This window comes from Tachypleus tridentatus, chromosome 4 (genome assembly GCF_004210375.1).
Source record: "Tachypleus tridentatus isolate NWPU-2018 chromosome 4, ASM421037v1, whole genome shotgun sequence".
In the NCBI taxonomy this organism is placed as follows: Eukaryota; Metazoa; Arthropoda; class Merostomata; order Xiphosura; family Limulidae; genus Tachypleus; species Tachypleus tridentatus.
In genome coordinates, this window is record NC_134828.1 from 1,072,756 (window position 1) to 1,090,988 (window position 18,233).

Sequence of the window (18,233 nt, forward strand, 5' to 3'; positions counted from 1 at the left end):
TGATTTAATTTTAACCCCTCTTGACGGTGGGGTTTTCAATCCCTTGTGTAAATAGTGCAAAAGGTTTTTTTTTAATTTAATGTGATAAAATTTGAGAGAAAATAAGGAACAACTGATTAATTTTTGGCTAGTATAAGTCAAGGTATCAATGGAGGTCAAACCAACAAATTCGAAAGATATTGATCAAGTTTGGTAAAGTGTATATTCTCAAGTTATGAATGTCACTTTAAGGTCAAGTTTACTCTGGTGGTCAACTATATAACTCAAAAGAATTGATCACATTGGTAAAGTGTATACCTTCCAAGTGATGAATGTCGCTTAATGGTCAAGGTCACAATGAGTGTCTGTTATTTGTGCTGTAATGGTTGCAAATAGGAATTTCAAAAAATGATCGAACATTGAGAATACAGAAGTGTTTAGTTTGTACTTCAGGTTTGGCACTGATATAACAACTTGGCAAGCTACAACTACATCTTTGGAATAGCGAAATGTTTAGTTTGTACTTGAGGTTAATGACTGCTACAAAGCTTAGCAGCTGTACCTACATCTTGGAGGGCAGGAAGTTTTTCAGTTTGTATTTTCGGTTAGTTGCTGCGAAACTAAATATATATATATATCTCCCAGGTTAGGATAGCACTAAATATATATATATAACTCCCAGGTTAGGATAGCACTATATATAAATATATATATACATCTCCCAGGTTAGGATAGCACTATATATATATATATCTCCCAGGTTAGGATAGCACTATATATATATATATCTCCCAGGTTAGGATAGCACTATATATATATATATATCTCCCAGGTTAGGATAGCACTATATATATATATACATCTCCCAGGTTAGGATAGCACTAAATATATATATATATCTCCCAGGTTAGGATAGCACTAAATATATATATATATCTCCCAGGTTAGGATAGCACTAAATATATATATATCTCCCAGGTTAGGATAGCACTCCTCTTGTGATAACATTTTCAAAATAATACAAATAATTACCATATTCCCCCTGTTTATCTTACAAACTGTAAGCCTATTTTTACTTTCCTTCACAGCCCTCCAGTGGCTCAACGGTATGTCTGCGGACTTACAACGCTAAAAAGCAGGTTTCAATACCCGTGGTGGGCAGAGCACAGATAGCCCATTGAGTAGCTTTCCGCGAAATTCAAAACAAACAAACACCCTTCCATAAACACCCCCAGCTAAAATAAGGAAACGGTAACACCTTTTTTATGTTTTTCTTTATTAGCGAATATTGTTTTTAACGCTCTATTTTTATAGCCCCCACCTCCAGTGGCACAAAGTTTCAATACCCATGGTGGACAGAGCACCACTGTGTAGCTTTGTGGTTAACAATAATATATTTTCTCTATTACCGAATTTTCTTTGTAAATAATAATTCAGGGGAAATACCAGTAAATCTCTTAGATGTAGTTTTACTTTTTAAGCCACTCTTAATTGTTTAGTTTTTCGTGCTATAGAACTAATAGGTCGGTAAACAAGTAAAATCCTTATTTGCATAAAATAAAATTCTTTAAAAATCTTATATACATATATTTGAGTTTTTGTCGCAGGCAGTTACGTCTAGAGAATTGATACAAATCTTATTTCACTTGATCTGAATAAGTTGTACCCGGCGTAGCGCTCGACTCGTAGTCTGAGGGTCGTAGGTCGGAATTCCCGTCACATCAAACTTACCTTTCCTTTCAGCTGAGGAAGCGTTATAATGTCACGGTCAATCCCACTATTCGTTGGTAAAAGAGTATCTCAAGAGTTGGCGGTGGGTGGTGATGACTGCCTTCCTTCTGCTATATTAGAGATGGATAGTGCAGATAGCCCTCGTGTAGTTTTGCGCGAAATATAAAAAACACAGAGTAAGTCGTATTATATCCTCAGAAAGAGAAAAAAACAAACAAAACGTAATGACGCGATATCCGTCGTGGTCCCAGCACGGATGTAGTTTGGCGCATAACGAACATTAAACGCAGTGAACGTAAATGTATTTTACAAGGACGCCGGACGTTGCTTCTACACTTGTCACAATAAAATTACTACTTGCTTTTCCACGTTTCTAACTGAAAATATTTTTTATTACATATCTTTCAAATCATTTCACTCTAAATGAACTGTATATACTCGCTAATTTGCGAAGAGAACTTGAATATAAACAAAACTGAGGCTTAGTGATACAAACTACGTTCAAAGCTCAAGGTTGTAGCTGTGGTAGTGAAACCGAAACTCTTGCCCTCAATATTCCATCGCGACACATTCTGAGAAAATCCTGCAACCATAAGTTTGAAATTACCAGAAAGAAATACTCGACATACTTTCTTGGAAGTGTTGACTGTACACATAAATATACATGCATAAAATTAAGGCAGCTTGTTCCACGTTCCTATCGACTGAATCAGAACGGATGTTTCACTTCCACCTTGTTTGCTGGGATATCATGAAACCAAACAACATTTAAACCACAAGATCTGCAATATTCACTTGATTTGTCTTCAGTTGAATGTCGAACGTGTTACGAAATTTCTAAACTACTGAGATATGACAAATTGTTTTTGTGTGCTTTACTTATATTATGCTTCGTCACTGTCTCGTGGGGAATACAATGTCAAAATATTGCCCCAGGCCTCAACATCCTTCGTCGTGGTGTAGACGTGACAACGTTAGATCTATTACCACAAAACTTCAATGACGACCGTGGCTACAAGAAACCTATTTTGACTTCACCTGCAACGAGAGTAAGAAATTAAATGAGGTAAAATGTCATAAAGTTAGTTTATATTTCACACATTTAAGTCGGATATTGTTGGTTTTTTATAGTAAAGCAACATCGGACTATCTGCTGAGTCCACCGAGGGGAATCGAACCCATGATTTTAATGTTGTAAATCCGTAGTCTTACCGCTTAACTAGCGGGTGACGAGAGTGTTATATTTTACATATTTAAGTGCATAATATTTTTCTTAATAACGCTTTAAGATATCTTTAAGAAGACCCCCTGGTGGGATAGCGGTAAGTCTACAGCGCTAACACTAATAAAATCTCGGTTTCGATTTCCTGTGGTGGTCACAACATATTGTTTAATGTTGTTTTCTCTAATACAAACACATTTAAGAAAATATATTTTCGTGTTTCATGTATGAATGTACTTGCGTATTGTTATGTTTATTTTTGTTATGATTTTCATCGCACAGTTCAGTTACGTTGACTTATTTCGATAGTAATACAATAATAATATGTTAGTAATAAAGCTACTATCCACATTATTCTACGTCATATTTCACGTGAAGTTCAAACTGTTGACTCATGACAATCATTTACCTAATAACTTTTACCGTAAAGTTACTACAAAAGTGTTCAATATAAATCTTACATTTGAAAATAATTGGTTTTAATTATAAGAGACAGGGAAACGTTTTGACCAATCAATTAGTCGCTATTAGACCACAAAAATGACTAATAACAGTAATTATTGTTGAGTTACTTTTCCATATTTGCTCCTATTCTCATCCCGGTTTCTCAGTTCAATTTCACAAATGATCGCACAGGTTATGACATACACACACACACAGATACGTTGATGTATATACTTGTGTGGGAGTGATAAACTTGCTTAAAGTTAAGAGTCACATATGATAAACTTCAGATGTTTGAGAGCCGCAAGACACGAACAAGTATTACACACGCGTTTTTATTGTTACACGTACGTAATAATATTTATTAATGTATGTAGTTTTTAAACTGTTAATTTGTATTAGTTTAAATAATCACAAAGTAAACATATATACACCAAATGTTTTCAAAATCCTGGCTGATTATTGTTTTAACTACATTGAGCGTATTTAATATGTTAACGAACTACGGAAACATCTAAGAAATATATGCAAATTTGTATTTCATTAACATAAATGAGACCGACAAAAATAAAAATAAAAGAGGTAAAAACAGATATTTATAATGATATTTATTTGTCTTTGTATTTCCTCACCGGTATGGCTTTTCAGTTCCAGAAAAGTTAAAAAGCGTTTAATAAGCTGACCATCTTTTAAGTATCGAAATACAACACTTTATTGACCGATATTTGATAGATTTGACGTCGAGTCAACTGACAAGCTAAAATAACCAGAAGAATTTTCTTCATCAACAATGAACGTGTGGAGCCATTGGTTCAATGAGTTCTTCACAGGTGGATTTGGACAAGTAAGAAGGATTTCCTTTTCCAGAATTTTCATATTTATAAATGTGTCCTGCTAAAAATGGATCAAACTGACTTATGAGCTCAAGCAGCTCTAAATAATTCCCATTCTGCTGTGAACCAAATTTTTCATCTATTCCTCTAAAAGCCAGGCCACGTCCAGCTAACCTACGAATAACAGCTATTACACGCTCCAAGACATATTCCCAGTAATTGCACTCTTCTTTCATTTGTTTTTCGACTCTTGTCGCAAGCCTAAACCTTGTTTGCAAGTTAAGTATGTCAGCATAGAGTGTAAGTGAATAGTGCTTTTTTCATGACGATCAGTTACAATAGTATTTCATCAGTCACTGAACCCTTCTCTTTCAACAAAACGCGAGGAAAATTTATGGGCAAAAGGTTTGCAAACAAAGCAGTAAACTGACCCTGTTGATGGTGAATACAATAACCACTCTCTCTTGTATTGGTCACCACTAGTTTTTATCCCAAAGAAAAGTTTTTGCGAAGTATCTTTTTGATTTGAAAGTCTGGCAAGATTTGCCAAATGGTCCATTGCGGTGTTGGCAGTCAGTGGGTCCACAAGCAATCCAATAAGCTACATAATCAGAAGAGAAATCGAGCCACAACCCTGGATGTTTTGTTTTAGTTTCTTATCTTTTGTAGACTGAAGCATTTTACCATAGTCCAGTAGATTTTCATTTTCAGCAATTATTTCAACTTCAGACTGTCTTTTAGAGCAACTTGCTTCAACATTAACATCAGATATATCAGGAGAATTTACAGGCAAAGTGAGATCAGTTGTGAAACTTGTGCCAGTTGAGCCAGCCTGTGATACCTCAAAGTCATCATGATGTTCTGATCTTGAAGTGGACAAAGTGGTACTCGTAGGTGTGGAGCTTGGTTCAACTTCGATCTTGTCAGAGTCAGATGCAGTACAAGTTACTTCTGATAGCAGAGATGGGTTTTGATTTGGAAAATCTTGTGTAAGTTGAGTGAAAAAATCAGTCAGCTTTCTCGTCTTGGCCACTAAATCCAAGGCCTCTTTCTTGTTGGTTCTTTTTTCTAGTTTTCTCTTTTGAGCACCACTTAATTGACTACGTTTCATCTTGCAGTCTGAAAAATACAGAAACAGTAATAAAAAATACAAAAGAACATGGATCATATATAGTAATAATGATTAGAAAATAACTGAAATTCATAAGGAAAAATGTAAACAGTCAAATACACTAAACTTTAGGTTTACATTTAGACAAAGATTGCTAGAAAATTATCCTAGGAACTAGATCCATCAGCACATAAACATGAATTAATAAATATCTTTATTGATTTGCTGCATTCTGATTGGTTGAAAACTATTCGAGACTGGCTCAATCCATTTGAGAAGAATCAGTTTTCAGTCATTGCCACAGTTTCATTAAGGTTGTTGCTATAGTAACTGTATGCAAGAAGCAATGCCAATGGTACTGAGTAAATCCATTGTGAGCCAAAAAGTATTCCAAAACAATTTGTGATCAAGAGCTATACTGCAGTAGTCTATATACACAGTGATCATTCTGTACTGGTACACATACATAACATAAAATCAATTGTAAACTGTACTGATAGTTGAACTACTAAATACTGGGTTAGGCCTAAGTTAAAGTACTTTAATCCTAATCAAATATCTGAAGAATGAGTTGTAACCTCAACTTTGAGATCAGTTTTGACCTGGAAACTTTAGATGAGCCAACAAACCATACATCAACGAAACAGGCATATGTCTGAAACTTTATCTGCATGTCTGGATGCGAAGGCAAATTCAAAACGACGGCATTAAATTGGGAATCGTCCACTTCATTATTCCAGGCTACAGTAGCGTTTTCAATGTACTTGCACTAAACTAGTTACAGTATTTAGGCCTGACGTTATAGTCACCAAGTTCTCAGATAGCAGCATTAACGTTAGGCCTAATGCTAATACATTGCAACTGAGGTCACTAACGTTAAGCCTAGTACTCAGTATTAAACTTGCTCACGTGAACTTGTTCAATTCATACACTTTTTCAAACAATAATAAACTGATTTTGTTGATTTGTATCTTTGTACAACAACGATGCCACAGTACTGTAGTACTACTAGTAGAATAGTGGAAACATAACTACGTTAAGAAACATGTCGTCTTACGCAATTTGACCTACAACGTCGAATTATTGCCTTTAGACTGCTCCGATCAGTCAATTGTTTTCCCAGCTTTTCAGAAATATAATAGAACACATACTGATCTGAATGTATAGTCGCAAAGTAGTTGAATTACACTTAAAATTTTGTCGTCGTTGAATCTGTGTTTCAGTCTGGGATTGTTCGTGCGTTTCATATAAAATATCACCAGAGGACTGGGCCGGGTCTGGGCATTATGACGTCAGGATAGGATGAAGGAAGAAGTAAGAAGAATATAAATGTGATCTCCATTTCTGGGTCTAAAAATGTCATATTTGATAAAATTTTATTGGCTATTTATGAATAAGGATGAAAACAAGGGTGCCTTCTCTTAAATCACATTGAAGACCGGGTACCCTTGTATTTATCCCCTAGGTAAACCTTAGCTTCAGATCTATTTATATTATTACATAATCAGAAAGGAATGCACACATGCCCAGATACTCTTATACGTTACATGTAATCTAAGAACGGTAGCACTGCTACAGTGGCATTACTTTCTACATTTTTCAAAGTATGATAAATTTCATAACATGTATTCATACACAAAGGAGGTTTTACAGCAAGTTGTATGAAGCCAAAACATTACGGCTCAGAAAAGCTTCAGTGAGAAACACACTTATACAAATATTAGAAAACACACATGAATAATGCAATATTAACACAAATAAAACTAAAACAAACAACACAATAACCCAAATATAACGTACGAAAACGGAAGCCGAAAACATAAAACTAACCACGTCTCTGTCCATATCTGTCACCATTTTGTTTGATTTATGTTTCTGTGGTATTATACTCTTATTTTTTTGTAGATGTGACTGAGTAAAGTAGTAAAAATAAAACAAAACAGTTCCACTGCTTATTATTTCTTATAAATAGCCACAACAAAAGGAATTATTGAAAATACTATTTCATCTTCAAGGTCAGACATAATAACATACGATCACCTTTTATCTGGAGTTTTTTTTAAATTTTGCACAAAGCTACTCGAGGGCTATCTGTGCTAGCCGTCCCTAATTTAGCAGTGTAAGACTAGAAGGAAGGCAGCTAGTCATCACCACCCACCGCCAACTCTTGGGCTACTCTTTTACCAACGAAAAGTGGGATTGACCGTCACATTATAACGCCCCACGGCTGGGAGGGCGAGCATGTTTGGCGCGACTCGGGCGCGAACCCGCGACCCTCAGATTACGAAGCGCACGCCTTAACGCGCTAGGCCATGCCAGGCCCGTAGTTTTATCAACATTTTGTACTGCTCTTTACTGTAATCTTTCGTAAATCAATGACCTTACTTCAGATACATAGTTTAGTAGTTTTGAAATTTGAAAAAGGGTTCGGAAATTAGAATTATATAATTATTGTTATATTATACAACTGTGTTGAAATGAATCAGTTGTCTTCGAACAAACGTGATTACTTAAATACTGTAATGTACATTTCTGACATGTAAATAATCACATTCCAGGTTTACTGAACTGCTATTAGGTCAGAGACAAGTCTTACAGCTTGTAACACTTTCGCTTTAACTTACGGCTATTGTTTTATAAGTCACCCTTTCGAGTTATGAAGATTATTTGGCGTCGAGTTAGCGGACCCCAGTGGCACAGCACTATGTCTACGGACTCACATCGCTAGAATCCGGGTTTCGATAACCATAAAAGGCAGAAGACAGATAGCTCGTTGTGTAACTTTGTGTTTAATTCCAAACAAGCCAAACCATCTAGACCTGGTGGTTAGGGCGTTCGACTCGCAATCCGCGGGTTCGAATCTCCTTTAAATCACACGTGCTTGCCCTATTAGCCGTGGGGTCACTATAATGGTATGGTCAATATCACTATTCGTTGAGAAAATATTAACTCAAGAGATGGCGATGTATGGTTATGACTAGTTCCTTCCCTTTAGTCTTACACTGTTAAATTAGGGAAGGCTAGCGGAAATAGCTCTCATGTGACTTTCTACAAAATTCTGAAACAAACAAACCGAGATTCAGTTTATAATAGTCGCACATTTTTTTAACTGCCACCTTTACCCAAAAGTAAAACAAATCAGTGAATGAAACTCTACGTATCAAAACACTGTTTTCATTATTTTTTAAAAGTTTAGTTTTAGTTCAGTGAAGTTCAATAGTAAATTTATTGCTACAAATATGAAGAGAATCCATTCCAATTTACTATTTTAATACGTTTATACGTAACGAACTGAGTGATCAAACTTTCATGTAAGGTGCAAACTGTCGATAACTGTTGCGGATTGTGTGAGAAATGTCACAAAATTTGTTCTGGATGATTCTGAATCCAAAACAGCCGAAAATATCATTTCGTTATTCGCTGGTTGTATTGGATTTTTGCTTTCAGTCAAGCAATTTTAGTAGCTTTTAAAAAAATTCTGTCAGGGATAAAACATTACATTCTACGAGAAGAACAAAGAATATTTCTTTCCAAATCTTTAAAAGTTTGGTATAATCATTGAATACTTACTTTATTTTCTAGTACGATTTGCCAGATCAGATCTGGGATGTCAGTAATGTCCCTGGAGGATGGCTGATAGAGGAAGTGAAGATCATGAAAAGCTATAGGGAAGTGAAACGTCAAAAGGCTTCGAATGCTGGAATCGACATCAGTATTCTTAAGGGAGCTTTCTCTGGCAGCAGATCTTACAAAAGTTCCCAGCACACCATTATGAACACTTCTCAATATGTTGAAGAAGTGTCTGCCTACGATTCAGCTTTTAGAGCTGACCTTTTGCCTTCCTGGGCGCTTACATTAAATCGTTTTGCTCAACACTTCATCAACAATAGACTTCCAGAAAGCTACGAAGCAAATCGTGAATCTTATAACACATTCGTAAACTTTTTTGGAACACATTATTTCGAGAATGCCAATTTTGGTGGCATAATAAATGTTTACATCAGCACGGACCGTAGCTACTTCTACCAAAAAACTGATCGAGAAGTTTCTGCCCAAGCCAAGGCTTCTTATCTCAAATTTCTTTCTTTGAAAGGTGGTTATAGTGGAGCAGTTTCAACGATAGACCAAAAGTTCGAACAGTCTTCAGTGAAAACAATCAGGTATGTTTAAACTTGAGTCTTCGGTGAAACAATCGGGTAAGCCTAAACTGGAGTCTTCAGTAAAAACAATCAAGTAAGCCTAAATCTTCAGCGAAAACAATCAACTAAGCCTAAACTGGAGAATAAACACATGAAAAATATAATTATTTCAGATAAAATGATAAATCTGAACTATTTTTCTTCACGTGTTCTTATAATCATAGGCAACCCATTTCTTCATGAATGGAGAGTAAACTTTACCACTGTTTTCAGAGTCACTGGATTTGATATTCGGAATGATACATCACATATGATATTAAGTAGCTTGCTGTTTATCAGCAAACAAATAGGAGGTGTATAACTACATTCATAAATTCGCTCGTATAATAAATTATAGTAGTTTCTAATAGCTTGTAATAATGACAGTTTCTTCCAATCTCAGAAGTGTCAGATTAATGGGGTAAACAAGGATGGGCTTGAACGAGCACGTTTCAGGCCTTTATCTCAACAAGTTCTTAGTCTATATAGGAAATAAAGTGTGTAAGACATATTGTCACTTGGCGCTGTTGATGAAGATTTGAGGATGGAATGAACAGATAATGTAGCAGCCTACGGAATAACGTGGTAGATTATAGAACATAATTAAATACACAACATAGTTTGTAAGTTACGTGTAGAATAGTAATCTGGTAGCTAGTTGTTCATAAAATATCATTAGTTTGATGCCAGTGTGATGTCAAAATGTTTCCTTTATCACAAATCTGCACATATATAAATACATAAAGAGACACTAAATCAAAGTGCTGTTTGAGATCTCGGCGACGCCTGGTATATTTAAATATTGTATATTCCACTAATTACGTGTAATATGTTTGTTTGTTTGGGAATTTCGCACAAAGCTACTCGAGGGCTATCTGTGCTAGCCGTCCCTAATTTAGCAGTGTAAGACTAGAGGGAAGGCAGCTAGTCATCACCACCCACCGCCAACTCTTGGGCTACTCTTTTACCAACGAATAGTGGGATTGACCGTCACATTATACACCCCCACGGCTGGGAGGGCGAGCATGTTTAGCGCGACGCGGGCGCGAACCCGCGACCCTCGGATTACGAGTCACACGCCTTACGCGCTAGGCCATGCCGGGCCACGTGTAATATGATATACAAGCTAAAATACGAGTCGCCTTATATTGTCGTTACGTCATAATTTTATTGGGCGAGTTTTTTGTTTTTTTTAATTACTTGGCTCACTTAACCAAAACAAATGTGTTTATTTCTTCCTGGACGATTCGACAAGCAGCCTTCACGTGTACGCATTTGTAACTAGAACTCTTTCGTCGTTAAGTGTGTGTTCCTAACCGACAAAACGGAAGGTTATGAGTGGAAAACGATGTCAAGTGAAATAAAAAGTACAAATGATGAAATAAAAACAAAAACATAACAAGTTGAAATTTACTTCCGAAATCCACTAAATTCTCTTTGGACACTTGAGAAGTTACGTTTGTAGTTAAAGTATTACAAATGACGGACATTTGTTTCAGGTGTTCTGTCATTTTTTTATTTGAGCCTTTTAATAAGAATTACTATAAACTCCCATGTAACAATCTCCATGATTAGATAAAAAATAAAAGATTCTACAAGCCAGTTAAATATAACAATATCTGTGATTAATCAGAGATAAAAGATTACACATGCGAGTTAAATATAACAATATCCGTGATTAATCAGAGGTAAAAGATCACACATGACAGTTAAATATATCAGTATCCGTGATTATATAAAGATAAAAGATCACAAAAGCCAGGTGAATATATTGTTACTTGTTCTACACGTGGGATTACTCGCTATTTCTTAGTCAATGTTTGCATCTTTCATTAATGGGTGAGGGACAAAATCAGTTACGTTCATACGTTTTTATTAAAGTTTAGTTTTTACATTTTTAAATGTCTCACTACTTTAAGTATTTTTAAAGATGAAAAGTTACAACAGTTGTAACTCAAAGAAATAGTCTTTTTACATCTTTAACGAATGTTATCCCTTCCTCTGTACTATAGATTGCCAAAGTTTGTTGTTTCTAATTTTGATATAAACTATTTCGTAGTGTGAAACGAGAATTTGGATAAGTGTAGCAAGTAAATCAAAATAAGATTAATAGAAGGGTACTTTTACTTGTATTAAGTTCATTTTAAATGATGTCAGGCGACATAAGCGTATTTTTGTTTGTATTAAGTCCATTTTATATGATGTCAGGCGACATAAGCGTATTTTTGTTTGTATTAAGTTCATTTTAAATGATGACAGGCGACATGAGCGTATTTTTGTTTGTATTAAGTTCATTTTAAATGATGACAGGCGACATAAGCGTATTTTTGTTTGTATTAAGTTCATTTTAAATGATGACAGGTGACATAAGCGTATTTTTGTTTGTATTAAGTTCGTTTTAAAGGGCGTCAGGTTACATAAGCGTATTTTTGTTTGTATTAAGTTCGTTTTAAAGGGCGTCAGGTTACAGAACTGTTTGGTTTACTCACATTTGTTCTAAGTTCATCATTTGTAAGAAAAAATGGACTTTGAAATACAGTTAAGTAAGAACATCTACTTGGAAAATAATACTTATTTAAGAAATGAAATACTGAACAGAGTCAGGTTTAACTCAGATTTGTAGTTTTCAATAATAATTTCACATCTTCAGTTGTTGGCTTAACATTCTGTGGATAGTTTTACTAGTCGTACCCATTTTTTCAGTTGTACAGTAATTCACTGGTTCCAAATCTCTTTTAATCAGGGGGTCCATTCCCCTTGGTGGCCTCAGCAGATAGCTTGATGTGGGTTTGTTATAAAAAAAACAAACACACAAAAATTAATTACTAATGAACATTAATGATATCTATTAAGTAGATTTTGTCAGAAATCGTATGTTTATAACTTAATGTGTCTATTTTTTATCAATTTATATGAATTATAATTACATTATTATCAACTTATTATGTTTGGGATAAACTTATAGACTGATGAGCAATTAAACACACACTTAATTTTATGTAAGTTTATCTTATTTTCATATTAAAATACAAGAAAATTATCTGATTTAGCTAATTAAACATAATTTTTATCGGCTTATTGGTTATTTAGAGTTACAATTAACTCAGCATCTTTGTTCTTGGCCAATTGTTTGACGGCCCTCTAGAAAAAGTGGATCCTATTCTGGGAAACACTGGACAAGATGAAAATCACCATCCAACACTCTTCTAATCGAACAGTGAATTTTAACCATTACTTTTACAATGCATCAATGGTTCCAGAGATTGAAGCACGAGCCATGGAACTTCAGATCCATTTTCTAACGTGCCAGTGAGCGAACTGTGTTTTGGTACATGTATATAAAATCAACACTTAACTTTGTTGACATATCTTGACTGTTGGCTTTATATTAAATCAACTGACAATGAATCAATGTTTCATTAACAAATAAATCAAGAGATAACAAAATTACTAACTAATCATATGTGTTATATTATTGTGATTGCTGTATGTACATCCATATAATCTTATGTATTATATTATTGTGATTGCTGTACATACATATATATATATTTAACTGGATATTATTTTCGCACCAGGTACTATGGTGGAGAAACAAATCTACTGTCTTCTAGCGGTATAACCAGCTGGCAACCCACGGTTGCAGACAACCCTTGGCTATTTGCTGGTAAGCTGACCTCCATCAGTAGCTTGGTACAAAACGCGAACAAGAAAGAAGCGATGAACAGGGCTATAGCTTTTCACGTGAACATAGCTTATCTGAATGAAGCACAGAGGATTTTAAGTGCAGTAAAAAGCCGGTATGAAGTAGATACAAATAAGATTGATCAAATACAAGAGCGGATACAAACTGCTCTGTCCCAGACAGAACCTTCCCAAGAAACAATTGAAGCCATCAGCTCGAGTATAGACAGAGAAGTTATTGTTCCAGCCTGGTTTGTCGATAAAACTAAGCTGTGCTATCGATGGTACCCAGATGGTGATGGTGGCCAGTGTGGTGGTGGGGTGTCACGCATGCTCTGTGCCAAACCGGGAGATATGACCAGATACTACAGGGATGATACAGACAGACGAGGAGGCGGATGTCGAATGAGCTGGGGAATAGTCACATCCGAGGCCCCGACTTGGTTTAAGCAAGTCAAGGTGTGTAAGCTTTCAGGTAGTGTAGAGCTAAGCCTCGTGGTATATACTGAATTAAACATGGAAGACATATTTGTATGAATAAAGTAACTTATTCAGGTAATTACTTGCCAGCAATATTGAAGGTTTTGTTACATCAATATTATATTTACTTTTGAACATATTAACACATGAAATAATTTTATTTTGAATTTGGTAAGAATAGACATCAAAGTGTGTTAGGTTTTAGGTAGTGTACAGCTAAGCCTCGTGGTATATACTGATATGTTTAATTGGCCTCGTAAATCAAGTGTCTAATGTTCAATGTGATTTGACAATAATATAAAAGGTAATCAAACATAAATCTTCCGGTTGCAATTTTTCCAAGAGTAACCTTATACATAATATATTTATTACAGATCTGTTATCGATGGTACCCCGATGGAGACGGTGGCCAGTGTGGGGGTGGTGTAGGTCGACTGCTGTGTGCCTCCGTCAAAACGTGGACAACTTACTATAGGGATGACACTGACCGTAGAGGTGGAGGTTGTCGGATGTCCTGGAAGTTAGAAATCCCCGAAAGTTCCCCACTGTGGCTCAAAAATGCCAAACTTTGCTACTACTGGTATGCTGATGGAGATGGTGGTCAGTGTGGTGGTGGAGTGGACCAACATCTTTGTGCTGTGGCTAACTCCTGGACAACTTATTATCGGGACGACACTGACCGTAGAGGTGGAGGGTGCCAGATGAGTTGGGGCATCAAATTGGCTTAACATGAAAATGACGTAAAAACATGAAATAAACTGAAATGTCCACTAGGATCGTGAATTTCAGATAAAAACTTATTGAATATATTCCTAAATGACTACAACCATTATTAGCTTTTAAATTCAGAGCTCTTATCACCAGAATTTATCCGTTAAGGGATCATATCGAATCTCCTGATTTTATTTCTTAGAATGACATTCATTTACTGTAAAGAACTGTATTTTATCAATATCTAATTTTCATTCAAGTAACAAAATTATAATGTCTTTTATAAATGAATATGTAAATAGTTAAACAATCCATTTATTTAGGTTTGGACGAAAAGAGTTAGTAGAATAGAATGATTAAAAATATCACAGGTAGTTTTTAAATTACAAGATTGTCATTAAGACAACTACAAATACTATTTTGTTTATAACTCACTATTTCATTAAGACAACTACAAATACTATTTTGTTTATAACTCAATATTGTACGGCTGTTTTGACGTGTACCAATCTATGAGTTTAATTCCTTGTATCATTCTTCATTTTCAACCACAATTACTGATTAAACAGTGTAGAAATAATGAAACAGGATATTATTTAAGTTAAACGGAAATAACCACCCGGAAGTGCTCTCAAACTTGACTCGAAAAGGCAAAAATAAAACAAAATATCACGTAAAGACTGATTCTACTTAGACCTTCTCTATGGACACTAATTTTACCTAGCTCTACTTTATGGTAACTGATTTTACCCAGACCTACTCTATGGAGACTGATTTTACCCAGACCTATTCTATGGAAACTGATTTTACCTAGACCTACTCTACGAAGTTTTACTTTACCTAAACCTACTCTACTGGAGACTTTTTTTTACCTAGACCTACTCTGCGAAGACTGATTTTACCTAGACATACTCTACGAAGGTTTATTTTACCTAGACATACTCTACGAAGACTGATTTTACCTAGACCTTCTCTCCTTACGATTATTTCATGTAACAAACTGTACGACAGTTCATATGTTCTTTACAATAAGTAACTTAATCCTTCATTCAACAGTATTTTATTAATCACGAGTCATAGAATAACTGATTAGGATCTCTACCAGCTTACTTATTCTCATAATGAAATTCGTTTACGTATACTAACAGTAGACCAATCTATTAGACCTTGGACCATGGCCAAATATGTCAATCGAAAGTGTTTGACTTCTTGAGTGTAAAACTAAAATTACATCTCAAATTGTTAACAGAGGAAGGGGCTATGAGCTAAACGTTTCTACTTCAAAAAACAAACTCAGAGCTGTTCTAAGAGCCACTATGCCGCGGTTATAAATAAAACATTTGGTAAGGATCGCCCTACAATCACGCTCCTTCGGACGTTTCGTCGTAAAGAAGACCTCAATATAGGGACCGAAACTTTTCCATAAGAACACATCTTAGCTACCCTAACATTTTACTAAACAAAGAAAAAAAAAGAAATTGAATTTTCCCAGGACTACAACTGAACTTACAACTGCATTTTTAAAAATTCATTCGAACATTTGACAAAAACTAAAAACGTTTTCTGGAAGTGGATGCCACATAAAATATTATCAAGTACTACATGTAATGTCCCAAGTTTTGGCATTATAAACTCTTCGTTACCATTGCGAACAAAAGAGCTTATATTGAAACAAGTAATATATGATGGACAAATGCCTAATTATTTGCAGTTAAAAGCAGAGCCACACGATTAATTACATGTGATTTGTCTACCACAGATATCTAAAACTACTTTTCAGCGTTATAACCTTCATACTTACCGCTAAACAACTAAGGATCTAAAAAAATATAATAAACTAGCTATAGTAAAAATTATAACCAACACTGTTAATGAACGTAACAATAAATAATTAATACATTATTGTTAACGAAAGTGACAGTAAATAAAAATACAATATTGTTAACGAAAGTAACAGAAAATAAATAATACATTATTGTTAACGAAAGTAACAATAAATAAATAATACAATATTGTTAACGAAAGTAACAATAAATGAATAATGCAATACTGTAAACGAAAGTAACAAGAAATAAATAATACAATATTGTTAACGAAAGTAACAGTAAATAAATAATACAATATTGTTAACGAAAGTAACAGTAAATAAATAATACAATATTGTTAACGAAAGTAACAGTAAATGAATAATGCAATACTGTAAACGAAAGTAACAAGAAATAAATAATACAATATTGTTAACGAAAGTAACAGAAAATAAATAATACATTATTGTTAACGAAAGTAACAATAAATAAATAATACAATATTGTTAACGAAAGTAACAGTAAATGAATAATGCAATACTGTAAACGAAAGTAACAGTAAATAAATAATACAATATTGTTAACGAAAGTAACAATAAATAAATAATACAATACTGTTAACGAAAGTAACAGTAAATAAATAATACAATATTGTTAACGAAAGTAACAATAAATAAATAATACAGTATTGTTAACTAGTGTATCCTTGAACGGGATAATCAACAACAGATCAAATCGTTAGTGGATCCCTGCACTGGATAATAAACCACAGAACAAATCATCAGTGTATCCTTGCACTGGATAATCAACCACAGAAGAAATCATTAGTGGATTTAAAGTGTTGATTCCTCTGAGTGCAAAGTAATTTTGATGTTGAGATTAAAAATACTTTTCATCTGAAGAACCTCAAACTTCACTTGTGTAATCCCTAAGACTTATAAATATGTTTTAATGTTTCTTTTCAGTTAAACTTTATTTTTTTTCTTTACTGTAACTCTAGACCAGGTTAATAAATTTGACTGACATCATAACTACCAAAAATAAATTTGAAATAAATCCATTTTGTCCGTTTTCTCTCTATAATAACTCCAAATTGTAATATGTAACTACATATGTTTATTCTAAACAGTATTCATCTATTTACACTTGAACTTTACTGTTTTACTGTTTTTTGGATCATGCCTAACTAATAGTCTCATCTTGTACATTGTAAATCTCCTGCAAAACATCCTTTGCTGGGAAAGCGGAAAGTCTACTGATTTACAATGCTAAAAATGGGTTTGATTCTTCTCGGTGGACACAGCAAATAGCCCGATGTGGCTTGCCCTTTTAACTATGGGGACATTATAATGTGACGGTCAATCCCACAATTCATTGGTAAAAGAGTAGTCCAAGAGTAGGTGGAATGTAGTGATGCCTATCTGCCTTCGTCCCTAATTTAGCAGGGTAAGGGTAGAGGGAAGGTGGCAACTAGTCATAACTACCCACCACCAACTCTTGGACTACTCTTTTACCAAAGAATAGTGGGATTGACTTATCAACTGAGGTTGAATATAAATTGTAACAGCCTGTTGGAATATCGTGTCGATGCTAGTGTTTGTTTAGTTGTTACTTCAGGTTTGCTTAGTTATAAATTATACAAAACATTTTGTAATTTAAGTGCTTATTTGCAGTCTATTACACTTTGGTTTAGTCATTTTGATTTTAGCACACTTTGTATTATTCTTGTAAGTGTTACTATGAAATTTATAAAATGTTAATGGTGTTCAGAAATGGAAGTTTTATTTCAAATAGTTTTATTACCACTCTAATGAACTCAGTTTGATAAAGGTGAACATTTTAAAATAAGGTATGAAAACAGCTTTAATGAAGAAAACTGTTACAAGACTTAACATTGTAACAAATTTATGACGTTTTTACAAAACTTTGTCATGTGATTCAAGCAGTCCTTCAAAATCTGTCAGTTACTACTGTCTTTACCATGCGGTATAATTACTACAATAATTTGTATTTACCATGGTTTTATAGTACAGTTCAATTACTACTGAAACCTGC

General features: G+C 34.5%; 1 protein-coding gene across 2 annotated transcripts; it reads left to right on the top strand.

Moving 5' to 3' along the window:
• The first annotated feature begins 489 nt into the window (after positions 1-489).
• LOC143248425 (perivitellin-2 67 kDa subunit-like) lies at positions 490-14,958 on the top strand. 2 transcript variants are annotated; one of them, XM_076496776.1, is made up of 4 exons: positions 490-2,776; positions 8,903-9,480; positions 13,077-13,641; positions 14,037-14,958. In XM_076496776.1, exons 2-4 carry the CDS (start codon positions 8,975-8,977, stop codon positions 14,388-14,390), a joined length of 1,425 nt encoding a protein of 474 aa, XP_076352891.1. In that variant the 5' UTR covers positions 490-2,776; positions 8,903-8,974; the 3' UTR covers positions 14,391-14,958. The 2 variants fall into 2 exon arrangements, with proteins under 2 accessions (XP_076352891.1, XP_076352890.1); XM_076496775.1 differs by lacking the exon at positions 490-2,776 and adding an exon at positions 4,114-4,220.
• The last annotated feature ends 3,275 nt before the right edge of the window (positions 14,959-18,233 follow it).